Raw genomic sequence first — 25843 nt, 5'->3', positions numbered from 1 at the left:
TAGATACATTTTTATTGATCATCGCCGCAGGAGTCTGAGAAATCAACTTTCTCTGCCCCTAAAATATCTCCCCGTCCATGGATGGATTGATTTTTGTTTCATCTAAATATTTATTCGTATTTATTTGTGGATTTTTGTTTGATCATTTGCATACGGAAATAATCACAAGAAAAGTAGCGAGACAATACAATATAATTTATGCTATTTTCTATACAAATTTCAAATATATAATTAATTATTAAAATAAGTTTAAAAATTTGCTAATTTGTGACTATTAAAAAAACTAAAAAAGTGAAACTTTAACGAGCCTTAAGCGAACCCTAAAGGGAGCCTTAAGCGAATGCTAAGAGAACCTAAAGTAAAGGCGAGTAAAATTCACTTTTAAAATTCATCTAAAACAAATGATTAAAACGTTTTTTAAACTATTAAATACTCTTCGGGGGACTTAAATTACATACACAACTACATAGCTGTGCGTCTATGGGAAACCCTAGATCTCAATATCTATCAATAAAATATTCGACTTTATATATGGTTTATAGCAAAAACTTATGATATCTACAAATTCCACTAAGTTATTATGCATACACAAAGATATACAGATACAGATACAGGCGGCATATGCATATTTTGCTACAGTTACAATTATTGAATCTGTTTTAGTTGAAATTTATTCTAAACCGAAAAATGTGTTTATAATTTCAAACTCTGAATAAAATTATCAATCGTGTCTTATACATTCTTTTGCTGTTGTTGTTGTTCTTGTTTGTTTATTTGTATGCAAATATCTACATGTGCGGATTGTCTGCGTGTGCCGTCTGCCGTTTGCATATTTTGGCAATTTGGTTAGTTGTTTTAAACGATGTGATAAAACGAAAACGATCTCTCAAACGGCACGAACTTGTATTTTTTAGGCGCATGAAGGTTCCTCTGCCTGCTCGCGACATTTTGTTTGAGAATCTTTAAGCTCTTGATTGAACGATTGATTGATTGCCCCTACACCTTTGTGGTTAGATCCAAAGCCAAAGCCTTGACGGTTGACGCCTCCGATAGACGCAAACGCTTGCCGCCGGATGCCTCTTCGATGAGTTCGTCCAGTTTCCGTTTAATTGTATCACTGGCCTCATTGTCACTTAAACTATTTATACTTATATTATTATTATTGTTGTTGTTTTTATTGCTGTTGTTGTTGTTGCTGCTGATACTGTTGTTGTTGTTGTTGTTGTTATTGTTGTGGGTCTGTTTTTGATGCTCCTCTTTTGCATCTACAATCTCCTCCTCGTCCTCTTCTTCGGCTGTCACTTTCACATCCTCTTCGGCATTCACCTCCTCATCTTCCATCCTCTCCGATTGATCGCTGGGTGGCTCTGGCGGCTCCACTTCGTTGGCGGAAGCCAGAGCCTCAGGAGGCTCTACATCGATGTCCTGGCAACTGGATTTGCTGCTCAGGGAACTGCCAGTGGTCTTCATACTCAAATCAATGGGATTATCCTGAGCCACAGAGGGCGGCGGTTCCAGTTCCTGGTCTTCCTGTGGCTCCTGCAGCTCCTGCTGTTCCTGCGCTGGCGAATGCGGCGGCGTCATGGACACCACTAGATCCTCTTCATCTTCATCGTTCTCCTCCCCGTCTGTTTCATCGACCAACTCCTCTTTATCACTAGCATCCTCTCTCGCTATATCCTCCTCCTCTTCCTCCTGTCCCCCATTGCTTTGCCTGCTCTTGACCCTCGAGTGGCTGCCGCCGCTCTCCGAGTTGGGAGTCACCAAAGCGGATATGGAATAATCCTGTTTGCTGTGCTGCAGTGGCGCCAGCTTCGTGGCCATGGGCGGCGGACTTCCATGTTGCTGCGACTTGAGAACGGCATCCAGATAGAAGCGTTTTGTCAACTCATCCGCCGCTGCCGACACTCCCTTACCGCCATTGGCCAAGATGTGGTGCTGGTTCTGACTCTGATGCTGGCTGTTGCTGTGGTTGTGCGGGTGTCCCGGTGGCGCCTCCTCCTCCCCCTTGTGGTGCAGCGGATGATGATTGCCAAACGGTGAGGACGAGGCTGTCGGCGCAAATCCACGCTGACTCGCGGCGCTGCTTGAATTGAAGAGATGCTGAACGGCGGCTGCTGCCACGGCGGCATGCTGCTGTTGCTGCTCGGGCGTGGGCTTCAGCAGACCCTGATGATGCTGATAGAGGGCGGGATGGTAGCCGGGAAAGAGAAGATGCGAGGGCGGCAGGAAGGCGGGTGGCGGCATCACAGACATCGACCCAAGACCGGGAAAGGACAGCGGCAGGTGGAACGGTGGCAGATCCTTGCGCTGCAACTGTGGCGGCCTGCCTGGCGCCGTGCTCGACGATTGGCTGACATCCCCACCGGGAGTGGAGGAGGAACCTCCACCTCCACCGCTGACATTCGATTTGGATCCCAAATGGAGCAGGGGATTGCCACGAACACTCACTTCCACGGAGCTGTCGGAGTTGTGGGAGTCGGGAGAGCTAACGGACGGTGAGGCCACCACTGAGGGATGCTTCAGCATGCCGTAATCCCCGCTGGCCTCCAGTCCCAGCATCATGAGCTCCTCCTTTGTACGGGGACCCCCACCACCAGCTGCAGCGGCTGCATAGAGTCCCGGATATCCGCCGGGATGTCCGAGCATGCCCAGAGCAGCAGCCGCAGCCGCTGAACCCTGACTGGACATGCCCTTGACACCGTTCGGCATGCCGCCCATGCCCCCTGGCCCACCACTCTGTCCACCGCCGCCCGCCTGTTGGCTGTTGTGATGCGCTGCCATGGCGGCCACTGCCTGCTGCTGCTGCTCCTGCAGCAGACAGTGGATCTTGAACCAGTTGGAGCGACGACCGTAGCGGGAGCCGCTCTTGGACATTCCAACCATGAGGCACTTCTTCAGACGGCAGGCCTTGCAGGCGGTGCGGTTCTTCTTGTTGATGATGCACTCCCCATTGTTCTTGCAGTCCGAAATGGATGACAGATTGTTGTACGAGCGGCCAAAGAAGGACTGAAAAGGAAAGAGCAGTTAAATGGGCGGTTAATGTGGGGGTTTCTATGGGGTTTTAGCAGGTTTAAGTCTCAGACTTCCATAAAAAATATCCCTAAAAGCCGCCAACTGTCTCTTCCGCCCTTCCACGGATATGCAACCTCCCTCTTATCATTCGACACCTTCCCCTGCCACAACCAATGATGTCATTGAATGCTTCCAACAATAATATCTCATTAAATTTTTGTGATGATTCATCGATGGCTAAGGCTGGCGGTTCACATGGAGAGAGACCGACCCGTGATCCATCAACAAAAGGAACAACAAAAATCGGCAACCACCTACACGTAAAGCGGGCATCGGTGCAGCACCAGCATTAACCATTTGGCTGGGGCACCACCACCACCACCACCACCACCACGACAATCAATTGGCAACAAAGCAAACAAACAATTTAATTCAATGCGGAGGAGAGCCATGAAGCCATGAAAACAGACGAAACATGTTGCTGCTGCTGCTGCTTGTTGTTCGTCTCGCGCGCAGCATGTTGCAAAGGTTATGGCTGTGCAACACTTATGCCAAGTTGCAATGTTGGCAGTAAATCACCAAAACGAACGCTTCACTGCCTCACTGTCTGCCTCGATGCCTCCCTCCCTGGCTTTGCAATCAACCAAAACAAAAAAGGGACAGATGGACGGACGGACTAAACGACTAAATGAATGACTGGCGGAGTGACTCTCTGACTCCTCCGACTGTCTGTCATTCTGCAGTCGTCCGTAGGTGGAGCTCTGTTCTCTTGAATGGAGGAAACATTTGAGGCTGACTCTGAGTCGTAGTCGCAGTCTGCTCTTCTGTTGCTCTGAAGAAACACAGATACAGATACACAGCAGACAACAGCAAAAACAATGCGAAAATCCACTTTTAAGGTTAATTGGGCATCAAGATTACTGGGTCGGAAATGGAAATGGAAACGGAGTAGAGGAGTTTTCAGTTTCGTTTCAAAAAAGTAGCAGCTAAAAAAAACAAAAGTAAAAACAACAAAAAGGCAGAAAGACCGAGAGACAGAACCGACTATTTACAAGCAATTTTCTGTGCATCCAAGGCAGATTCACTTTTGTTTGTTTTTGCTGTCTCTGGTTCCGTTTTTTTTAACCCCCCGTCCGTCTTCTGTCTTGGTGGGTTGGGGTGGGGAGTTGCCTTTTTTTTCTTTTTTTTTTTCTTGTGGGCGTTAAATTAGCCAAGCGACGGAGGCCCCCACGCCGGCATCGGTGAACGAGTAGAGGCCTAACACACAAATCAAATAATGCTGACCTACAAATTGTACGTTAGTTGACCTTTTCTCCTTGGCGTGGGCACAGATCTCGCAAGTCTCAGCTCAGCTCAGCTCTGCCCTGCTCTGCTCTGCTCTGCTCTCCGCTCTCTGCGATTCGAAAACGAAACGAAACGGAGATCACAAAATGATCATCCCGCCATTAAAGGAGTATTTCGTTCGTATTTAAATCAATTATTTGTGGGTCGCTTTGTTTAACTTTGACCTTAGCCTGGGGCCATCCATTTGTTACTCCCCTGCCCATGCCCCTGCTTCGCCCCTCTCTATCTCATTGATGGACTCTACATTCCTACAGCTTCAAGGGGAGTAGTAGGAGTAGGCTGCAGAATGGCCTCATAACTTTGTTGCCTAAGCGGTTTTGGTTTTAGTTTTTTTTTTTTTTTGCATCACGAAGGGAAATTCGATTTATTTGAGTCACAAATGCCAACGATTGATATGCGAAAGAGTTTATGCACAGCAAGCTAAAGGAATAAGATTAAAATTGTGACAATTTATTGATTAAATATTGATTAAAATGTACCCAATTTGGACTTCGACTTGTAGGAACTTATCCTATAATTATTGATATGAATATCCCACAATAATAAATTCCCTTTTCATTTTCCCACATTAATTCGTTTCGTTTTGGCTTATCGATTACCGATAAAAACTCACCTTGCAACCCTCGCAGGTGAATGCACCAAAATGGAATCCAGCTGCCGGCTCTCCGCACACCTTGCACGTCTGATTCATCTGCAATGAGAACAACGAGAACACAAAAAACATGAGAATGGGGCTAACAAATACAATCGTATAAATAAATATCATTGAGGGAACCCACCAAAGAGGAAGGATACCCAGTTCCCAGATCATTCGTAACTTTTCCACTCGCACCTACAAGAATCCACCTTCAATCCAATGGAAAAACTAAGGCAATAAATTCATAAAATTTCAATTAAAAGCAACAGCAAATCATGACACGAGCATCTAGAGCTGGAACTGCAATTCCCCCCGCCAATACCCCAGATCCTTGGTTGCAGTCCAGCCGCCAGCGAAATTCACACGCATTAAAAATTAAAATGCAAACATAGTTTGTCATATCGGGGAATTGGTATCAAACGAAAAACGAACGACGACAAATGGAAATGGGAAAACGACGGAGGCCCCCAAAAGGAGGACCCAGCCTATGGACCCCATGGACCCAACCCGGGCCCAGCTCTCGGCCTGGCCATGAACTGTACAGCAAAAGACATAGACGACTCCACTCTTGGGGCCCCATAATAAAATATGAAGATGGAATCAAATGAAAAATTGCCCCAGAGCACACACACATAGTCCACAGAGAGAGCGACAGAGAGGGATGGAGGGAGAGAGAAAGAGACGTTGAGCAAACAAGCAACATTTGCATTTATATGGCTATGGTCTGTTCCCTCCCTGCCTCTTCCACCTCTCTTGTGGCCCAGGGAATATTTGTTTATTTATTGCGAGCGAAATGTTTATCAACAAATTGCCATCAATTGTTGTTTTGTGGAGAGCTTGGGCCTGCAGCCTGCAGTTGGGATCTCCCTCTTGCCGTTTTTCCAGTCGTTTCGGCTAGGGAATGGTCGTTGCGTTTTCCTTATTGCCACTTGTAGCCGGTTAACTGGAGCACAGCAACAAAAAAAAAACGTTTGATGACACGCGCACATGCAATAGGAGGCAGGGAGGGGGCCAAGGCAGGTGGTGATCGTGGGAGACTCCTGGGGGAAAGGTTTTTAAGAAGTTTTTGGTATGATTTCTGTACAGGTTTCAGGTAAAACTTGCCTAGCCTCAAAGGTAGCTTCGTAATTTAATTGAAAGTCCAAGTTTAAATGAAACAAAATTCGCAATTGATTCATTAAAGTGGATGTTCCCATATATCAATCCCAATGAACCACTGAAAACCACAGTGGAGGAACAATCTCCTACAAGTAGCTGCCTCTCTAGACACCTTGCCTCACTGGGATGAGTGTTTTATGGCTCCAATTGCTGCCCCGCCGCTGGCCTCGGGCCAGTTCTGGGTCATAACTTTGGCCCATTACAAAGTGGGGAGAAAGCACAGCAACCACACAACACACCATTTAACACATTCACTTTTCTCTGGAAACGAATCGCACCACCAATTTCCAATAAGCAAATCCCTGACAGAGTAGAAGGTGGTCCCCAAAAGAATGCCCAATGCCAGGGTTTGTCTGCTGTTCCTTTTTCTGTTTTTTTGGATGCCTTGTTTGACTGTAAAACATGCTAATCTGATTTCGTGTTATGTGTTGAGAGTTGGGGCCGCTTTCGGTGCCTTGGCTGGGAGTTTGTCTGGACCTCTCTGGGTACGAAATAAATTGTGTCTACGTTTAGGTTTTCATAAAGCACTGGCACTGGCTCTCGGTCGCTGTGGTTAGCTGTGGCTGCTGCCTGCCTGCCTGCCTGCCTTCCCTCGGATTAATCGACAAATAAAAATCACATAAAATAAATTAAAAATTATGAGTTTCAAGTTTCAACAGCCTGGTGGATTGTCAGCAGATTTGGTTTGATTTGGAATCACAGAAAGAGAGGGAGGGAGAAGAAGAGGTTTAGGCTGAGGAAGAGAGACGTAGCGGTGGAGGGACTGCACTATGAAATTTATGCAGACAATGTGCAATATTAAAAAGCTATAAACATTTATTCAACACATTCCGGACTGGGTGCTGATCAGGTGTAAGATGATTTGTGAGGGAAGACAGTGGGGAAAATATGATAGAATAGAATGCTGCTAGAGTTCTACGAGAAGTTCTGCTCAGAATCATAAGTCATGGGCCCCTGCTCTGTACACTAACAGTGCTCCCTTCTAATGCCAATGTGGGTCATCCTTGCCATCCGCAGTCTGTTATTTAACAGCGAAATGCTTCAGGCTCTGCGTCTAGGGTACTCCTTCGCTGGAACCTGTTGTGTGTCTGCGTTAAAATTTATTTCCACTGTCTCTGGCTGATTTGTGGGATCGTTTAATTTAGCTAAAGAGTTAAAATATAACAAAATATAAATCACGTGCCTTAATTTGGTTGTTTCTAAGAGGGTTGATTGATTAGTTGTTGATACCAATTAAAGTCCTGTCAGTGTTGGAGATATTTACAGTGCATGGATTTATTTAGCCTATTTTACTATCTGTAAAACACTGTGGAATAATTGATTAATTATTTAAATTAATATAAAATAATCTTGCAAGATTCCTTTTTGTACACATTTCCCCGACTCTGTGACTAAACCTCTCAGCCGCTACAGACTCGTTTTAATTTCTTTATTCACTGATGAATATATCTGCAACCTTTTTTGTTTATTTGTTGAAGATATTGCATAATTTGAGCAAAATAAAACTCTGAAGAGGGCCAGAGAGGAAGCTGTAGAGCTGGGGCCATACGACCATACATCTTAAGCTGACAATTAGCCAAACGATTAAGTGAAAGTGTTATAAATTAGATACGAGAGCACGTCTACAAAAAATTAACAAAAATAAACTAAACGAAAATGTTCATTAATTATTCCGGTATTAATAATATTAAATAATTGTTATCTTTGTCAAACTATTTGTGCGCAAGTTATTGATGGAGGAAGCAGCCAGCATCCGAATATTGATGAGTCTTTTTTTGTTTGTTTGTGCGATCAATTTATTTTAATTAGTTGGTGGATTTAAACTCGTAAATAAAGTTCCCCCATTTCGATGGAAAAATGCAACAAGTGTTTTTTGGGGAACCAAACAAAATATATAAATAAATACATAGATAAATATCAGAACATAAATATAAACGAACCACCAGTCATCATCCACAATAAGTAGATAGTGTGTGGATGTTGATTTTTTGGTCGGTGATTAATTATTGCCATGTTCTGAAGCTCTGTTCTGCTTGTTGTTTGGTTGTTAACCTTAACTAACAAAAATAGCAAGTAGAATTTATAATATTTCATTCCGCGATGATGCAATGATATGGCGATGGCTTATTGTTAAAATTAAAATTCATTTAGAGGCACGTTTGCTCCAGTTTCGGCAGCTCTGCGGCCACAGCAGTTAAGAGCCCAAAGTGCCATTAAGACCAGGTTCAAAACGTGGTCTTCTTTGTTGCTTTTTTTTTTGGTAACGTGAAAAATATTATGATAATTGCCTGCTCAACGACCTTGGCGCTACGTACTCGCGAATACAAATTTGCACATCTATTCAATCCCCTTAGCCCCCCTCCTCTGCCCGCTTGCAATTATAAAATAAAACGCAGGGGCCACCAGGCAAAAACATAATTTAATTAAAATGAAATCATGCACAAAAGCACACAAAAGCAATTGCCTCGCTTTTGTTCAGGCCACAAATTGTTCTAGTTTTTTGTTATTTTTTTATTTTTCCTTGCTCGTTTTTCGTTTTATTTTTTATAATACGAATTCATGACTTGAGTCGCTAGTTGGATGGTTTGTGGCCTGTCCTCCCGCCTCTGTGTGTTGTGTGTTGTGGTGTTGCCTTGTGGCATCATCAGATGATCTTCATTCAAAAGCTGCAGCTGTACGAGTGCCCGTAACAGAGTTTGCACAGAGGCTGTCTGCTGCAGAAGTGCATCTGTACAGCTGTTAACAGAGTGGCTTACACAGTGGGTACATTTAACAGAGTTAACACCAAGCCTTTGCTCACAATCTATGATCTAAAGACTCTGCCTTCTGGTAACACCTTTTTTCGCATCATGACTCAATCCCTGACTCGACACTAGACGACTTTCCTCTCATAAAAGTCTCACAATTAGTCTGATCTACTTCCAAAAAGGCAGCTGCAACATAGCCAGCCAGCCAGAGATGGCCAATCGGTTGCGATGAGTCATGGAGTCAATGGCAAAAATGCAAACAAACTCGTTTATTCCCCCGGTGTGGATGTGCAGATCTATCTGCGCGAAACAGAATTTGTCAAAATTGTTGAATCGCATGTGTGGGATATGACTTTGTCTGTCAGAAATACTTGAGGCATTCACGTATTTTCAGCTGCGCACGCATTTCTTTTGCTTTCCTCTGGTATTAGCACACACACCTCTCCTTCCAGCCTCTCGCCTCTTTCTATGACTCTTCCTCTGTTGCCTCTGACTCTCTTGCTTAGTCACGCGGCCTTTGATGCCCAGGCAATTTGTCAAAAATGACAAAAAAGCAGAAAATTGTACACATGGGTCATGGGCATGGCCCTTCGCATTTGAGGCGCCTCTGGGGAGTGATCAATCATAGAGCAAATCTTTCAGTTCTTTCTGTGGCATGCGTGCTCATATTTTGTTATAGTTTGTGCAGTGAGAACTTTTTGCAGTTCCCATTTTTGCAACAGTATTTCCCAGCTGAGAGCTTTAGGAATATTTTTCATACATTTTCAAAGAATTTTGATTACTTTCAGTTATGTTTTGTTGATTGATTTATGTTTTGTTTGACAATTTGCCATGAAATTGTCCATGAAAACAGCCCTCATTTCGAGAGGTTCACACTGGGTGTGTTTGTGTCTTTCGCTGTGTTTCCCTCCCCATGTTTCCTTTCTTTAACCGCCCCTCAATCCATCATCATTCAACGCGTTCGTTCGCTCAAGTCTTTTGCTTTTGATTTTTCTACTTAGCTAATTGTTGTCGCTGCTGTCTGTCGCTGTCTGTAGTCTCTGTTGCTGGTTTGCTGTCTAAAAGTACATCAAAAACCCAAAGCCAGAGTCTTCAAACACTATAATTATGAGCTGCAATGATGATGATGATGATGAAAAGCGCTTAACAGAGCGCTTGCAATGTCTGAAGCATCATCGCAGCTCTACAGCCGTCTGCTCTCCGTAGCCGAAGCTCCTCTTCAAGCTGTCAAGCAGGAAATGTTTGGATTTATAATGCGACTCAAGCCCCCTCCCCCTGTAGCCAAGCCACTCGTCATCTCTCTCGTCTGTTTTGTCATTATAATTAATTTGTAACTATTTTTATGAGCTCATGTGAAATTTTCAAATGTATTCTGCTGCTCCTCTACGACTGCTGGCTGTCTCAGCTGCTGCTTTCCAGCGTCCAAGTGACAAGTGTTTGTGCAATTTCCGTTGAAAAACAAATGGAAAATGGTACAAATTATGTTTGAAAAATTGACAGAAAAACGTCAACAGAGCACAGAGAAGGTTAAGAGAAAGGGCAACAGTAGCGGGGTGGCAGCTTTCCTCAGAACTTTCAAAGGGAAGCCAAATGGGTATGCAAATGTTTACATGGCGAATTTGTAAAGGAAATATAAATACATATGTGTAAGAGTATTACAAGTTTAAATTGCCATTTTCCATGCATTAATGAAGAGTATTCACAGGTCACCCTATCTGCTGTTTTCCATCGTTTTCCCCGTTTTCTCGTTATGCAAATGCGTGCAAAATGTGCGAGGTTTTCCGTCCTCTGGACACTAATGCAATGCTCAATGTTGTTTGGCTGCCAGCCACACGTTCACCGATCGCTGTGGCATTTGTTACAATTTTAAATGTTAGCAAAAGCAAAGCAAACCCAAAGCAAATGCAAGGCAACAGGCAACCCGCAACAGACAACAACAAAAAGTAACAAACTTGTGCCAATTGTTGGTGCCTGGCTGTTACAAGTGTTTGACTTGACATTTCGGCGTGCGCGTCTTTACGGAATTGGCTCGTAGCTAGCGACACACAGATGCAGGTATACCTATACAGACTCGTTTATTGGACGTTTTTGTTGCAGTGTATTCCATATCATTCAATGCGATTGACAGGCCACAGGCCACAGCCACAGACCGGAGCCGCAGGTGAAATGTCCAAACGAAATTAATCACCAGCAAACCCACAAATCCCACACAAAAAGGCAAACAACTTGGCCAACAAATTAGTGTGGCGGCGAGGAGTTGAGTGCTTGGAAAATTGCATTTTAAGTTGGTTTTTAGATGCGTTTTTTTGTTTAGTTAGATATGCCACATGTGGCATGACTACTCTTGACATATGCGAATCAGGCAGCAGTGCACTGCAGATACAGATACTCGTTGGCAGGCAGCATTGGAAATAAATCTAAAACTAGCGACAATTCAGACAAATCGCTGAGGATGAGCGACAAAATGGAATGGATCGTTGGATCAATGGAAGAGCAGTGAATGAATGAATGAGTGAATGAATAAATGATTGCTTCGAATGACTAAAAATGGTCAAACGGTTTTCGAATATAGAATCTAGAACATAAATTGGTAGACACTTTAAGAACATTTGGGCATACTGGACACTGTTTGGTCGATCACCAATTAAAAGTTTTAGCAGAAATTGTAGAGCCATTCCTCAAGTTTACATCTTGTAATTAAAATTCAAATAAATTATAGGCAATACTCGCACCAGAAGGATTTCTCTCTCAGCAGTTGCACTAGAAATTCAATCGCTCACATATCCCCAGCCCACACATGCTCCTGTCTCTTGTGTGTATTCCTGTCACTTTTCGAAAAATTCTTCCCACGCTTCTTTCACCAAAAAAAAAGGAAAAAATTCAAATTCCATTTTAATTAGCAAACAGTTTTCACATTACGTATACGCCGCATCTGACGAGACAGGGGCCACCCTTGCAACCGCTGCCACTGCTGCCAATCTCCTCCTGTGTGTGTGTGTGGTGTGTGGTGTGCTGGGCTGGGGTTTGGTGAGGGGGAAGGCCATAAAAGCCGAACAAAATTATAACAGCCAACTTGCAAAACATTTACACCACCAACCAACAGCCCACCAACAGTCGCCAGAGGAGCAGCAGACAGGAGACAGAGAGAGGGAGAGAGAGAGAGGCGGTTTTAGGCGGTGGCAGGCAGGCAGGCAAGGCAGGCAGCCCGCTTTCTTTGCCCCCAAGAAAAATGATTCATGAAAGAGACTCGCGGGACTCCTGCTGGTCGCTTGGATAGGCTATGGCTATGACTATGGCTATGGCCATGGCTCTGGTTGTAGCTCTGCTCTGCTCTGACGGTGTGTGGTGTGCGGTTTTTCGGCCAAAACGTCTCGACGCCGGGCAGACTATTAACTTTGAAAGTTGTTTAAACAGGCGAAGAGCCAAGAGGCAAACCTCCACCTTCTATTTCGTATTTTTTCTTATTTTTTTTTTTTTGCATTGGAAGCTCCTCGTTGTCGTCGTCGTCGTCGTCGCCGTCGTGGTTGTTGTCTGCACCAGCTGCCTGCCCCAGCCACAGCCTCAGTTTGCAGCAGCTCCTTTACCTTGCAGCAGCCAGTGTCATCGGCGTTGCGGCTCGTGGGAATTGGATCATTAGAAGCCGGCAAAAAGGCGAAGGCAATCGCAGAAGTGAGCAGAAGTTGGTCAAACACAGCACAGAGAGAAATAAATGACAAAAGGAGTTGCCATAAAAGTGAAAAGAGTGAGAGAGAGAGAGGGGAGGGGGAAGACAGACACTAGACTTTCTATCGGGGGACAGAAAGAGAGAATATTTTTTTTAGCAATATTTAAGTAATTTCTGCATTAAATGTAGTTCCGAACTAATGGAATATTAAGTGTGCAAAATCATCAAGTTAAGCTGCAGCTTTACGTTTTCAACTTCATTGGTTTTATTTTCTCTGAGTGTAGCATAAGAAAGAAGTTTGTTTCGTTCGATCTCTGCCTCTGCCACGGCCCTGGCAGCCCAACGCCGTGCAATTTTGCATGTGTTTTGTTGCTGGGTCTTTGGTTTTTGTTTTGAGTGTGTGTTTGTGTGTTGGCAGAGTTGCCACCGTTTCTTGTTGAAAAGAGGCGCGATAAGTAAATGTGTCTCCCTCTCCCCCTCTCTTTCACTCCACAGCAAAGTAAATGTGTCCGCTGTGTTTGTGTCTCCTCGTTTTTTTTTTTATTTGCACTTGCGCCTCGCAGACAATTCTTTTTTTTACCTTTTTCTTCTTCAATTTTTGTGTTGCTTTTGTTGTTGTTTGGAGCTTCTATTTCTTTGTATTGCGGATTTATTTGTTTTGTTGTCTCGTTGTTGTTATCGCGGAGTAAGCTTTTGGCTGCAGCTTTTTATATTCCTCCCCAGACACCCCCTCTCCGCCTCCTTCTTCTTCACTGATTTTCCTTGTTGTGTTTTCGAATTTCGGATTTTCGGGGGAGTCAAAAGTCAATTAAATAAGAGCAGTGCACAGTGAAATGCTTGTACTACTTGTTGCTGCTGCTCTCGCTGCTGCTGCTGCTGCTGCTGCTGGTATTTTTCCTGTGTTTTTTGTTTTTTTTTCTTTTGCGAAACGAGCAATTTGTGACTGTTTTTCCTCCATGGTTTTTGGGTGCTAACCGAAGATCAGAGCACTATGGGAACCATTTCACCCCGTTCGTTGTGGAAAAGTTTTTGGTGGCAAAATTACTGAGGTGATTTATGGCCAAGTTTTTCTCGCAGGCGGCCTGCCCCGCAAGTCGTTTGTTTTTTTTTTACTGGCGAGTTCTAGGGAGAGTGATTGGAGGCGGGCCAAAGAAAGTCAAGAGAAAAGGGAGTTCAGACCTAATAGCAGGACATAAAAAGATCAAAATTGTGTGCATTTTATTTGCATAAGAAGTAGTTAATGTTAATGTTAAAATCCTGTGTGCACTTTTGAGGGATTGTTTTGGGAAAAGAATGCATCGAAATTTGATGTAAAATTCGATTGATTTCCATCCTTTTCATGACTCTAAAACTCTATCGAAAACTAGTAGTAATTTCCCTTTCTATAAAGTCCAATGTCTTTCTCGCAGTAACAGTTTCACTTTCCATTGAAAACACCTGTAAAAAATATATGAATTAAATGGGAATTAACTTGAGAACTGAAGTGGAGGTCTACTGATGGGAATTACTGTTTAAAGAGGAGGCACACATAAAAGAGAAATAAAATAAAAAATATCATTGGCTAATGTTTTGTTTCTTTCTTTTTGCGACTTTTGCTCGATCCTCGATCAATGCCAAAGCTCATCTTTTGGGTTAGGGAGGGGAGGCAGAATCATTGAAGAAGGAGGAGCAGATCAGAGTGGCAGAGGTGGAATCCCCATCACGTGTGTGTGTGTGGAATCGAAATAGAAATAACAATAGCAAAAGGCATTTGTGTTATTAGTAGCCAGCCCCCGTTGACGACGACGACGGCGAGTGCGCTTTAAAAATAAACAGCTAATATAACAATGGCCACAATTTGTGCCCCAAAGCGCAAACTAAAGCTGAAGCAGAGGCAGCGGTTGTATCTGTATCTGAAACTCAAACTGAAACTGAAACTGAGGCTTAAGCTGTATCTGTATCTGAGGTGGAATCTCGGTGCGCCGTCGTCTCGTCTCGTCTAATGTAAGCGGACATGATGCTCGGGCACATGCAATGATCTTCGATACACAATATATATATATATGGTATGTGTATCTATCGCATCTGTACTGTGCTGGGTTATAGTATATGCAATTTATATAAATTTAATTCAATTTGCAAAGCTAAATTGTTTAGTTTTTGCCTCACAATCGTGCAGAGGTCGTTGAAGGGGGTCTCTGTTAATTTTCATGATTAAGTCGGAGAGTCTTGGGGGGTTTGCTTTTAATGTGTAATACCTTGACTTGAAAACAATTCTAACAATTTGGCAGCTCATTATGCGACTTGCGACTCGCGACTACCACGCCAACTTGACTCCAATAAACGATCCATCCACCAGCACTAGCAGCAGCAGCAGCACCAGCCACAACCTTGACCTTAAGCCAAATGAAAGATACAAAAACTACGAAACAAACTTCAACTACAGGTCTACTATTATTTTTTTATGAAAATTATAACAATTTTGTTACGCTTCTTTGAGGAAAGGGCACTGCAGTCCCCCCTCGCACCCCAAAGCATTATTATTAGGCGCCAACTTCATTCCATTGGCGTAATAAAGTGGCAGAGGGGCAACCAGTTGGAACAGTTATGTGTGTGGCAGCAACAGCGGCAAAGTGTTGAACTTGAAATCGAAAGCAAAAGCAAAAGCGGATTGGAGGAATGAAGGAATGGGGGCTACCAGAAAAGAGGGGCCAAGTCGCAGTGGGAATGCTCTTTCAATCGACGGGGCGTATGCATCTTAATTGATTTGTAAACCAGTGGAAAAGCTACCTGCTAAAGCTATGCATTTGAACGGTGTGGAAAATGTAGGAAATGCAGGAAAATTCATGAAAATGGGTGAGTTTAAATCTTTGATCTAAATACCATAAAAATTACCATACTTCCTCATAGAATCTTAAATGCGCATAAAAGAAAGGAATCTCTAGTGCTGCTGCTTTCTATGACCCGATTAGGCACTGTCGAAGTGTTGAAATAATGTCTGTAGCCTCATTGAACTCGGTTTCCGCTGTAAAAATTCCACAGATCGATTACTATAGGCCTTAAATGCTACAAAATGTATATTAAAATTAAGCTTTATATGTGGAATACCCTCAGCCAAAGTAAGGGCATGAAGTACTACAAATTGGCACCCCCAAAGACCTTATCTTTAAGCCACGCGCTAATTTGAAAATAATGCTCTCCAATCATTTTTAGATTTCTGAGATTTCTGCCTTCTTCCACAGAGGAGGCGGTGTGGAGTGGAGTGTAGAGGCAGGAGCTGCTCTGTGGAGTAAGCAATAAAAGTACCCTGTCCCTGTGCCTGCCACCGCCCTGTTCCTCCCACTTGTTGTTTGTCTGTATAATTACATAATATTGCATAATTTTGCACAGAGAAAAAGTACGCGCCGTCGACGTTTTGGGATTTCTGCTCTGTTAGCTACACGAGAAGCGCGCGGAGAGGTCTGGTCACTGGTCTCTACAAAGTACAGAGTCTTGAGTCTTTTGGGGTTCTCTTTTTGAGGTCTTTACGGGGTCTCATTATCGTTTGACCGACCAACCGACCGAGCGTTCCGCCGGTCTGCGGTCTCCGCTCTTAGATTGAGATTCGCTTCGTTTTCGTTTTCAGTATCAGTGCACAATGTAGTACTTAAATAATAGAAGTTTAATAGCGTTTTGTCTAGCTGTGGTCCGACCGATTCAAGACTCGAACTTGTTGCAAGTTGTAGCTGCCGTCTGCCATTGCCGCTGCCTTTGCCTCTGCTGCTGCTGCTGCTGCTTTGAACTACTAATGCATTCAGCTGTAGGATTTTTGTCAAGGTTATCCAGTTGTTGGCTGTTTGGATGGCGGATATAATGACATGATGCATAGAGATACTCTCATCGTTGGATGGAGGGAAGTGGAAGCCCAAAGTCTGTGTACTGTACTGTTTTTTTTTTTTTTGTTAGTTTGGGGAGGAAGTTTACTTTTAAGCGGCAGTGTAATTGTGTGTAGTTCGTTCAAGTTCGCTGCCCAAGTCATTTGGCAAGAGGCGGCTGGTCGCCGCCGCCGCCGCCGCCTAACGAACTCTAGAACGAAACGATCTTTTGCTGTTATTGCATTCTCATATGGCCTGCAGCAGCAGCATCAGCCGTGGCAGCGTCTCTGGCTAATTTCGCTCATTAATCATGAGAGTAGAGGGAGCTGCAGCTCTGGAGATGGAGCTGCTCTGCTGCTTCCCGAAAACTGATTACACATGTACGGCCCCCTCGAAATCGAAAGATCTGTCTGCCCCAAAAGGCAACACAACACAGCAACACAACCAACAACATTCTGGCTGGCAGTCTCTGAAATGTATCTGCAAACAAATGAAGTTGTCTGGTGCAATTCTAAGTCTTCGCCTCCATTCCTAGTAGAGTCATCAAGGATCTCCTCGAGAGGATTGATCATTGATCTTTTGGCACTCAATCCTCTGCATCTGCATCGCTCTCGCTCTCTCTCTCTCTCTCTCTCTCTCTGGGCTCTCTTGTCTGCTCACGAATTATAAATAGTGCAAATGCGTGCAGTGCATCATCATCATTAGTTTTCGGGCCAACGAAAAAAAAAAAAACACAAAACCATGGGCAATAGACTTGTCTCTAGAACGGCGTCTCTCTCTCTCTCTCCATCTCTTTGCCCTACAACTTGCTCTGGCAATTACCTGTACGAGTGTGTCTGTCTTTAGTTTCTTTTGCTAAATTGTTTCAAATTTATTTCTGTGCCTAAGATAATTACTAGAAGAACTTTTAACAGGGCTATAGCCACTTGTAGATGGTATTTGTTAGCAGAAAACAGATGGAAGATGCGGAGGTATCTGTAGATATTTTCTTAGCAAATGAAGGGTTTGAAAATATGTAAAATTAAGAGAACCATCAAGGGAAACTTTTTTATTAGTGGATTTAAAATTATTTCTGCATTCAAAACTATTACCTTATCTCAGAAATCTCTAAACCCTTTTCCTCGAAAGAGTATTCCACATTCCCCGCTGCTGCTGCTCCGATTGTTGGCCTAAAAGTTCGTGTCCTGAGTCTTTCGTTTCGCTTTGCTCTGTGGCATTCAGGCATTTTCTAATTGCAAGTTAATTTCTTGTTGCGAACATAAATTTAACATTCTAATTGAGTTATCAACCGCAACATGTACATACACAGCCACCAAAAAAGAGGAGAAGAAAACCCCAAGTGGTAGACGGAGACACCAGGCAACACAGGAGGAGGAATGAGAGAAGGAGATGCCCGAACGACAGCGGACAACTTTTACAGCTTCTCATCTGCACTCATCGTACCGAGAGGAGATCCGAGAAACAGGCTACACGGCAACGGCTACGCGCTACGCACATGTGTAAAATGGCCTACGTTCCGTCGGGTTCTGCACCACAAAAATTGCAACAAAAGAGCCACAAGATGTTGCTCTTGCTGCTGCTGCTGTTGCTGTGGCAGTAATTACATTTCGGAGTGTGTGTGTGTGTGTGTGCAACTTTTTGGGGCCTCGGCTGTTGCTTCTGCTAATTTGCCTGCTGCTTCTGTTTTTTCTTCTTGTTGTTTCTTTTTTGACTAATTTTTTTTTGTTTTTTGTTTGTTTCTTGCGTTGCAGCTTCTGCGTTTTGAGTGAGAATTTCCCGAAACGCTTGCAACGTGAAAATATTTGCCACTGGCATAAGGCTCGTAATTAATTTACTTTGTGTGTTGTGGCAGCCGCCAAGGAGTCGGCAGACACACACAGTAAACAAAACAGCAACAAAAAAATATGAAGAAAAATCCATTACGCAAATGTTTATGACCAAAATGGTCAGCAACTGAAAGGCCACTGTCTGTTGCCAGTTGCTGCCTGCTGCTGCTGCTGATGCTGCCAATGCAAATAGAAAAGCTATGTGCGTGTGTGCCCCAAAACGAGGCAAGCGGAGGATCCCAGCCACCAGCCGCCAGCCGCCAGCCCCCAGGTCTTCAGATCGAAGCGGAGCTCTCTCACATACATCACAACATTGTAATGCATTTTTCGCTTTGGATTCCGACCACCCCCCAACCTGTCCCCTGTTCACTGCCCAGCCTCTGCCATTGGAAATGCTGGGAAATTAGTTTTTCTTTCCTGCTGCTGCTGCTGCTGCTGCTGCTGGTGCTGCCATCAACGGCAGTTTTGTTGTTGTTTTTGTTCTGTTTGGAGGCGTGATCGTATCCGCAGCGAAGGTCGTGGCAATATGGAGATGTTGCAAGCACATTACTCGTAAATCTCTTAGCCCGTACATTTATGGCTCCGACTAATGCAGATTTGTGTATCTTTTGCTTTTGTGGAACTTCTCTCATTAGTGGGGTTTTTTTCAGGGGTGTTTTCATTTGCGAGATAATTTTGGTAGTTGATGGATTTTTCTACGACATAATTTTGGAATATCTGCAAGGAATAGTTTTCTAGTAGCTGTTTAAGTTAGTTTCTTTCCCAGTGTAGCTTAGCATCAGAGGCTCTTTCTGTGTCTTTCGCGTGACATTTCATGCAGATTCCACAAAAACATTCGCATCGTTTTCGCATCAATAAAATTCATAAATGAATTTCATGTTCTATAGATCCTTCATTGCATATTCAATTTAAAGAAATATGATATTCATTTAGCAGCCATTCAAAAAGCACTTCCAGTGTATAATTTCTGCAAAGCTATGCGGAGAAAAATACAGAGAAGAATGACATCAAGCTATGCACCCAACCTAATACACTATTCCAAAAAATTCCTAACTTTTCGATGTCTTCGAACTTGTTTCATATTCATATTCGAAACGAAAATTCATAAATTTATTAGCTAATGCTACCAAGTGGCCCAAATTCGTGCCGCTTTGCCACTGCTGTCGTTTGTTGTTGCCTTAATTTTAATCAAACATTTAGTTTATCGTCTCACATTTCGACTAATTAACACTACGATTGGGGGACCGCCTCTTTGCCACAGCCGATGGATTGGATTCGAGAAATCTAAAGGCTGACTTTTGGTCTTCGGCTGCTCTTTTTGCCGACACACACACACACACACACACACAACACACTGATCGACTAAACGAAAATCAGCTTAAAATCATAAAAACGCACTTAAATAAAATTTAATATTCAAATATTGACATTTAGTGCCATGTTAGCAGGCAACTTACGTGTTTTTCTCGCTCTCCATAGCTCCTCTCTGTCTCTCTCTACCTCTTGCTCTTTCTTTGGTTTATATTTCTTTTCAAATACGCCTTAAATTATGCATGTGGATTGCTCTGGAGACTAAAAGACAATGAGCACTACTCTATGGATTTACTAATTGATCTGCATCTAATTTCAAAAAGACAAAAAATATGCCAAGACAAGGCCTCAGGTGACTTCTACTTGACGATTATCGTTTTTCTCTTTCTCTCTTTTGACTATTAAAATTATGACATCATTTAAATATTTTCGCCGTTGTTTCGCCAGCATTTCATGTGTTTTTAAACTGGTTTAGACCATCCCCACATACCTCAGACGCCAGGCCCCACGAATCTCAAACCCCATAATTCATAAATTCAGTTTGAAAATGCGGAAGCGCTTTGATTTGCACAGAGTCCCCAGTCCCCAGTCGCCAGTCCCACCCTCCTTCTACCTTTTCCACTCCCAAGTCATGTTATCAAATGCTTCAAAAATGCAAACGATTTTCGAGCATAAACATAATTATTATTTTCCTGCTCTTTGTCGCCACATAAAATTATTATTCTCATAAAAATTGGTGGATTTTTATGATTGGTAGAAGGGGGTTTGCTCAATATTTAGCTCGTAAAATATTTATTATTTTGTTGTTATAAAAATGGCATAAAATCCGTGGGGAATGGGAGTGAGAGCTTACCGCATATGGATTATCCTGATTCATCATTATGCTAATCGTGGGGTTGTCTGCGTTTGAAGGCTGTAAGAGGTTAAGGTGTATGTTATAAGAGATGAAATATCAAGCATATATTTATATGTGTAAAATGAATAAGTCGGGGAATATACATATATTTGATAGCGTTTTATGGAAAATGTATCAAGCGCATCATTACTTAGTCTTTGTATCTATAGAATGGCTTGGGGGTTTTCTTCATACCTAAATATATTTATATGTGGACATATTTCTGATAGATATCGATACAAATCGATATGTAACGGAAGAATGTTACAATTATTTATTAAACAATTAATTATATTTATTTTTATATTAATTATTAAACAATTATTTATATTTTTAGGTACTTTTTTCCACATTTCTGTCTATGTATATTATTTATTAATAGGTAAGTTTATATATATTTATTCAAATATAATATTTATTATATATTATTTATCCCATCAAATATATTGCCTTTGCAAGGAATTCATATAATTTGTTTGTTTATTCCACAAATGTAGGATTGGCGTGCCAATAAAATCAAATCAATCGATTGAATATCGATATGTTTAGCCATAAATGGGAACAGCATTCAGAGAATTTACTTACTTGAGCAGATTTAACGACTCCCATTACCATAAAGAGTAGTGCTCTTGAGAGCACCCCATCAACAATCGATTATGTTCCCATTTGTGGCCTCAAACAAGACCAAAAGATTCGCCTTCAAAGTCGCTTAGGTCTACTCTGACATTTGGCTGCCAGGCTAATACTCGTTTTAATAATAATAATTTCGATATTTATTACAATGCAAACACAGAGCTTGGCCTAGGAGCTTGCTGCTGCACCTACAAAAACCAAAGTAGAACGAGAAGGAGAAGAACAACGACTTTGCCCCGACTGTGACTCACTTATGGAGCCCCCACAGACCCAGACCCAGACCCAGACCCGAACCGACAGAGACAGACCCCGTCCTGGGCCACCTCACCCTCAACAGCGTCCAGAGCTCGTGCTTTGTGCTCTCCCCCGTCGTACTCGTACATATATGGTGTGTGGCATGTTAACTGGCAACAGGTGTTTGCTGTTTGCTGTCTGCTTGCCACATTTGCATTTGATATTTTGAAGCGTGTTTTGCGCGCTCATACTAAATACTTTCACACATTGGTCGGTGTCGGTCCAGTGCGGTCCCCTGCTCTGCTTTCAACAGATTGTGTTCTTCCGGTGGTGTGTTTGCCTCTTAAGGATGTACAACAAGTCAGCCACACGACCTTGATGTGTTAATTTCTTTGGACCAAGTCTTGACAGTCCTCAAGGGACATGGCCAGAGGGTGTGGAGCAGGCAATGGAGCGGAGAAGGCAGTGCTGAAGGAAATGGTGCAAAGACTGGGCCAGTCCTATTGCCACTGTCAGGGACATCTCAGACGAAAGACTGAGGCAACAAACTCGAGCAAAAAAACAATCTTTTGAGTGGCCTGCAGCTAACTAGAATAAGTGCAAACTCTTTCCAGTTGTAGAACACAATTGTGTACAAGGCACTCGTCATAAGTAGTACACAAATTCTACACGGGGAGTACGTGTTCGTGTACGTGTACGATGGGATCTGTCAATATTTGCGACACTTGCAAATGCAAATCCAAGTTAGATTCTTCATTTGACTTGGGGCTAAGTCAAGGCGAAATGCACTTGCAGAAAATTGTCAAACTTGAAGCCAAAAATGATTGCAAATGGCTTTGAACAATTTTTATATTGTTTTGAGAAATTAAACATTATGATCTTTGATAGTTTTTACTTCCTGAGTGTCATAAATTATTTGTTCCTTAGCAAGAACTAATGTGCGAAGGGGTTTTGCCTGAAAAACCCTCTTATAACCTTCCAAGAAAAGTGTTCATCAATGTAAATTTCACTGATTTTGACTTAGTTTTCTTTCCCTGCTCTGACATTTCGTACAGTGTTTTTCTAGATACTACCTCCCCAGCCAACCAAAGGCTGAATTTTTGTAACAAATATTCTGGCAAATACAAAGCTTAACATGATATTTGCATTATAAAGCAAACTTCGACCGACCGATCCGTGTATATTTCTATGCACGCTGCTATCTCGCTCACACATGCCTTACATTGATTCTGTTATATAGTCGTAAAGTCGGTTTATTTGCCCTGCCCTTGTCGCTGTTGTTGTTACTCTGTTGTTTTAGACCCATGTTTTATGGGCACACTAAAAAGTGCACACTGGTCAACAAAAAACTTGGCGAGAGAGAAAACTTTCTCACAGCAACTATAGCTGGCTGGTGCTTAGCCCCTCCAATACTACTATGTCATATACAGCTTGTGCTAGCTGTGTGTGTATTTGGGTGTGTGTATGCTATATGGTTTTGTATAATTAAATCATACAAAACCTCAACCGTCGCTTAGAGTTCCACCAGTTTTTTCAGTGCTTTTGGTTTTTTTTTTTGCAAGTGTTATCTACCCAACGCCATCTTCCTTGAGCATTTTTTTGTTCGAAATACCCTTAAGGAGGAGGTACTATGGGATTGTTCCGAAGCTTAGACTGGGTAAAGTATTGGGAGAAATGTAACATAAAATATCAGGGCACACAGCAGCGAATGGCCTTAAATGGCAGAGTATTTCCTCCTTATGTTTCCTGGTAAATTAATCTTTATGTAGCTTTATTAGTATCTAATTAGGCCATATCCCAATTTCTATTTATATTTAGATATAAATCTAAAGAAAACGTTTAAAAAAATAGCGAAAACAATCAATGGGTCTATGTGTGCTTCTATGAAGAAGATAACCTTTATTTGAGTATATTTTATAAATTTGAATCTAAATCTAAAGGGTATCTCAGCTTCGACGAACCATTCTTCCATATTTTTTGTTTTATGAATTTTATTCATTGATGAAATTTACATTCCGCTTTTATTTCCCCCACTTCCATCAACACATATTCCATCTATATTTCCCTATCTCAATCTTTATTTTTATTATGATTCGCTGAATGATGAATGTGTCTCAAACAATGTGCTCAGAAACCCGAAATGTTGGTACCATTTTTAAGCGTTTTCCCAAGCAAAACTTAACCATTGAATGACTAAGATCTGGGATTGCCATCATTCGGGCTCCAACTTTGAACTTACCTTCTTGAGCGACTGCTGGACCTTTTACTCAGATGTTAATCCAAATTTAAAGTGAAACTTTTCCCAGCACAATCAGTAGGAGAATCATTTAGAAAATAATTGTTAACTCTCCCTACGTTTTAAGCTTTTATTATTTGTTTTTTGTGAGTACTTTTTTTTTGTTGCTATTTATTTTGTTATTTGTTCTGTATTTTGTGTATGCATTTTTGAGCTATTATTTGAGTTCACCTTGCGCCAATAAAACGTCACTTGAGCCGCCGTATAGAGTTGTTAGATGTCGTATTCGTACTCGGAATCGCTGCTGTTGTTTTTGTTTTTGTTTTTGTTTTAGTTGTTGTATTGCACTTGACTTTTAGAACTTTGGGGCAAGCGTGAAGCATGTTTCAGATTTGTACATCCCACACAGATACACACTACAACTGTATGCGTGTGTGTGCTTTTGTTTTAAGTACTCTATACTCTATATCACATGTCGGAAAAATTTCCGTTTTCCGGTTAGATATGACTTGATTTTTGGATTGATAGTTTCTAGATTTTTGTTTTCCTCTCTTTGCGAGCTTTTCTTTTTTGTGTGAGTGTGTGGCCACGCCTTTGTTGTGTGTGCGTGTGTGTGTGGCACTGCCACTGCACTTCCCTCCGATGTTTGGTTTACTTTTAGTGTGGCTGCCGGACCGATAGCCACACCCCTGGGCTCACACTTATCGAGTGCTCTATTTTCGTTTTTTTGCTCTATATAAATTTTTGTGGTAACCGTAACAGAAATCGATCGAATATCCCCTCCTACGAGACGAGACGAGACGAGACGTTAGCACAGACAGGCACAGGCAATAATACGTAAGCGACGCAACTGCGCGACAGCGACGGCAGCGAGCGGCAAAGAGCAGCAGCAGCAGCGGCGACGACGACGTGCGACGTGCGATCGAGCGTGCGACGGAAAAGACTGATGTTAAGCAGCAGTTCTGCAAACTCGGGCTTAGACTACGTCTCCGGTCGACTCCGGAGCTCAGATGCTATGCAGAGGCAGAAGTCAGAGTCGGAGGCACAGAGGCATCATTCGTGTGGCTGCTCGTCGCCGCTCGGTAGCGACTGAGCAGAGGCTTCGGCTACCAGAAAACAACAGCAGCAGGCAACAGCAGCAGCAGCGTCGGGGAGATGATACAGCTATAAACAAAACAAAAATAAGAAAAAGATAAGGAAAACTGGTCTCTCACTAAAGCAAAAACAAAAGACTTGCAAAACGACAAACGCTGTAGGGAGAGAGAGCGAGAGCTCGTGCTCGAGCTGTGTGCCTGTGTGGAAGAAGACGATTGCCGGATTGCTCTCTAACGGTTGATATGAGCCTCATCTTTACCTCAAGAGCGACAGCGGATTGGAGAGAGAGAAAACACACAGAGTGTGTCTGTGAGACTTGAGTGAAATCGCAAGCTCTGTCGTTGAGTGATGTTAACACTTAACAGAGGGTTCTATAAGGCATGTTGTGCTGCCGGTGCCACTCTGAGCAAGTATTTTTTAATGGATTTCGGGGGCATATTTTCTGACGTTAAAGTGAATTTTAGTTTAACTTAACAGCCTTTCGATCTCATATTTTAATTACATTTTAGTTAACTTTGCTTCGACTCTCACCATTTTGTATAGTCCTCTCTCTGCTCAAACTCACACACACTCGCATATGAATGAAAAAGACTTCATTACGACATTTGATTGGCTCGATTAACACAATCGGAGCACCGTTATAACCAGTATGACACTCATACTCATGGCAGCAAGAGAGAGAAGAGTCTCACACACACACACACAGCAGCAGGAGAGACTTTTGAGAGACTTTGCCCGCCCTCTTGCTCTCACACACACACACTCTCGCTCGCCTTCGTTGTCGCTTCGTTGCTTCGTGTGCGCTATAAATAAACGAGCGATCCCGTTTGCCCGTTGGCCAAAACGAGACCGGACTATATTGCCATGTCGCTTATGTACAGGCTCCCCTTCCATATATATAGAGATATATATGTTACCGTTTCATTGACCAATGCAGAGCAGCAGAGCGCGCAATGGGTGAGAGCGAGCGAGCGAGCCATACAAATGAGAGCAGCAGAGCAGAGCAGAGCGATCGCGATCGAACATGCGCACGCACACATACACACACACACACGCATGGAAATCACATTAGCAATGGGCGTGGTCTAACGATGGGTCCCCGTCCCCCCGAACTCATCCTTCCCGCTAACAAAAGCAAGCTCTAATTGCTCTCGTCTGTGGAACGGGTGTGAGTGAGAGAGAGATGGATAGAGGTTTTCCTAACGGCGTTTTAGC

The 25843-nt window shown here is 42.8% G+C and overlaps 1 protein-coding gene across 1 annotated transcript; it reads right to left on the bottom strand.

Annotated features, from left to right (window-relative positions):
• Nucleotides 1-102: 102 nt before the first annotated feature.
• Nucleotides 103-24631, bottom strand: LOC117579577 (knirps-related protein). Its single transcript, XM_034265504.1, has 4 exons — nt 23537-24631; nt 20389-20448; nt 4973-5050; nt 103-3009 (listed from the first exon to the last, which is right to left on the bottom strand). The coding sequence occupies exons 2-4, from the start codon at nt 20413-20415 to the stop codon at nt 997-999; spliced, it is 2118 nt and encodes a 705-aa protein (XP_034121395.1). The 5' UTR covers nt 20416-20448; nt 23537-24631; the 3' UTR covers nt 103-996.
• Between the last annotated feature and the right edge of the window lie 1212 nt (nt 24632-25843).

Source organism: Drosophila guanche, unplaced genomic scaffold (genome assembly GCF_900245975.1).
Source record: "Drosophila guanche unplaced genomic scaffold, DGUA_6, whole genome shotgun sequence".
Lineage (NCBI taxonomy): Eukaryota > Metazoa > Arthropoda > Insecta > Diptera > Drosophilidae > Drosophila > Drosophila guanche.
Note: the sequence above shows the minus strand (reverse complement) of the source record. Positions and strands in the feature narration are given on the sequence as shown.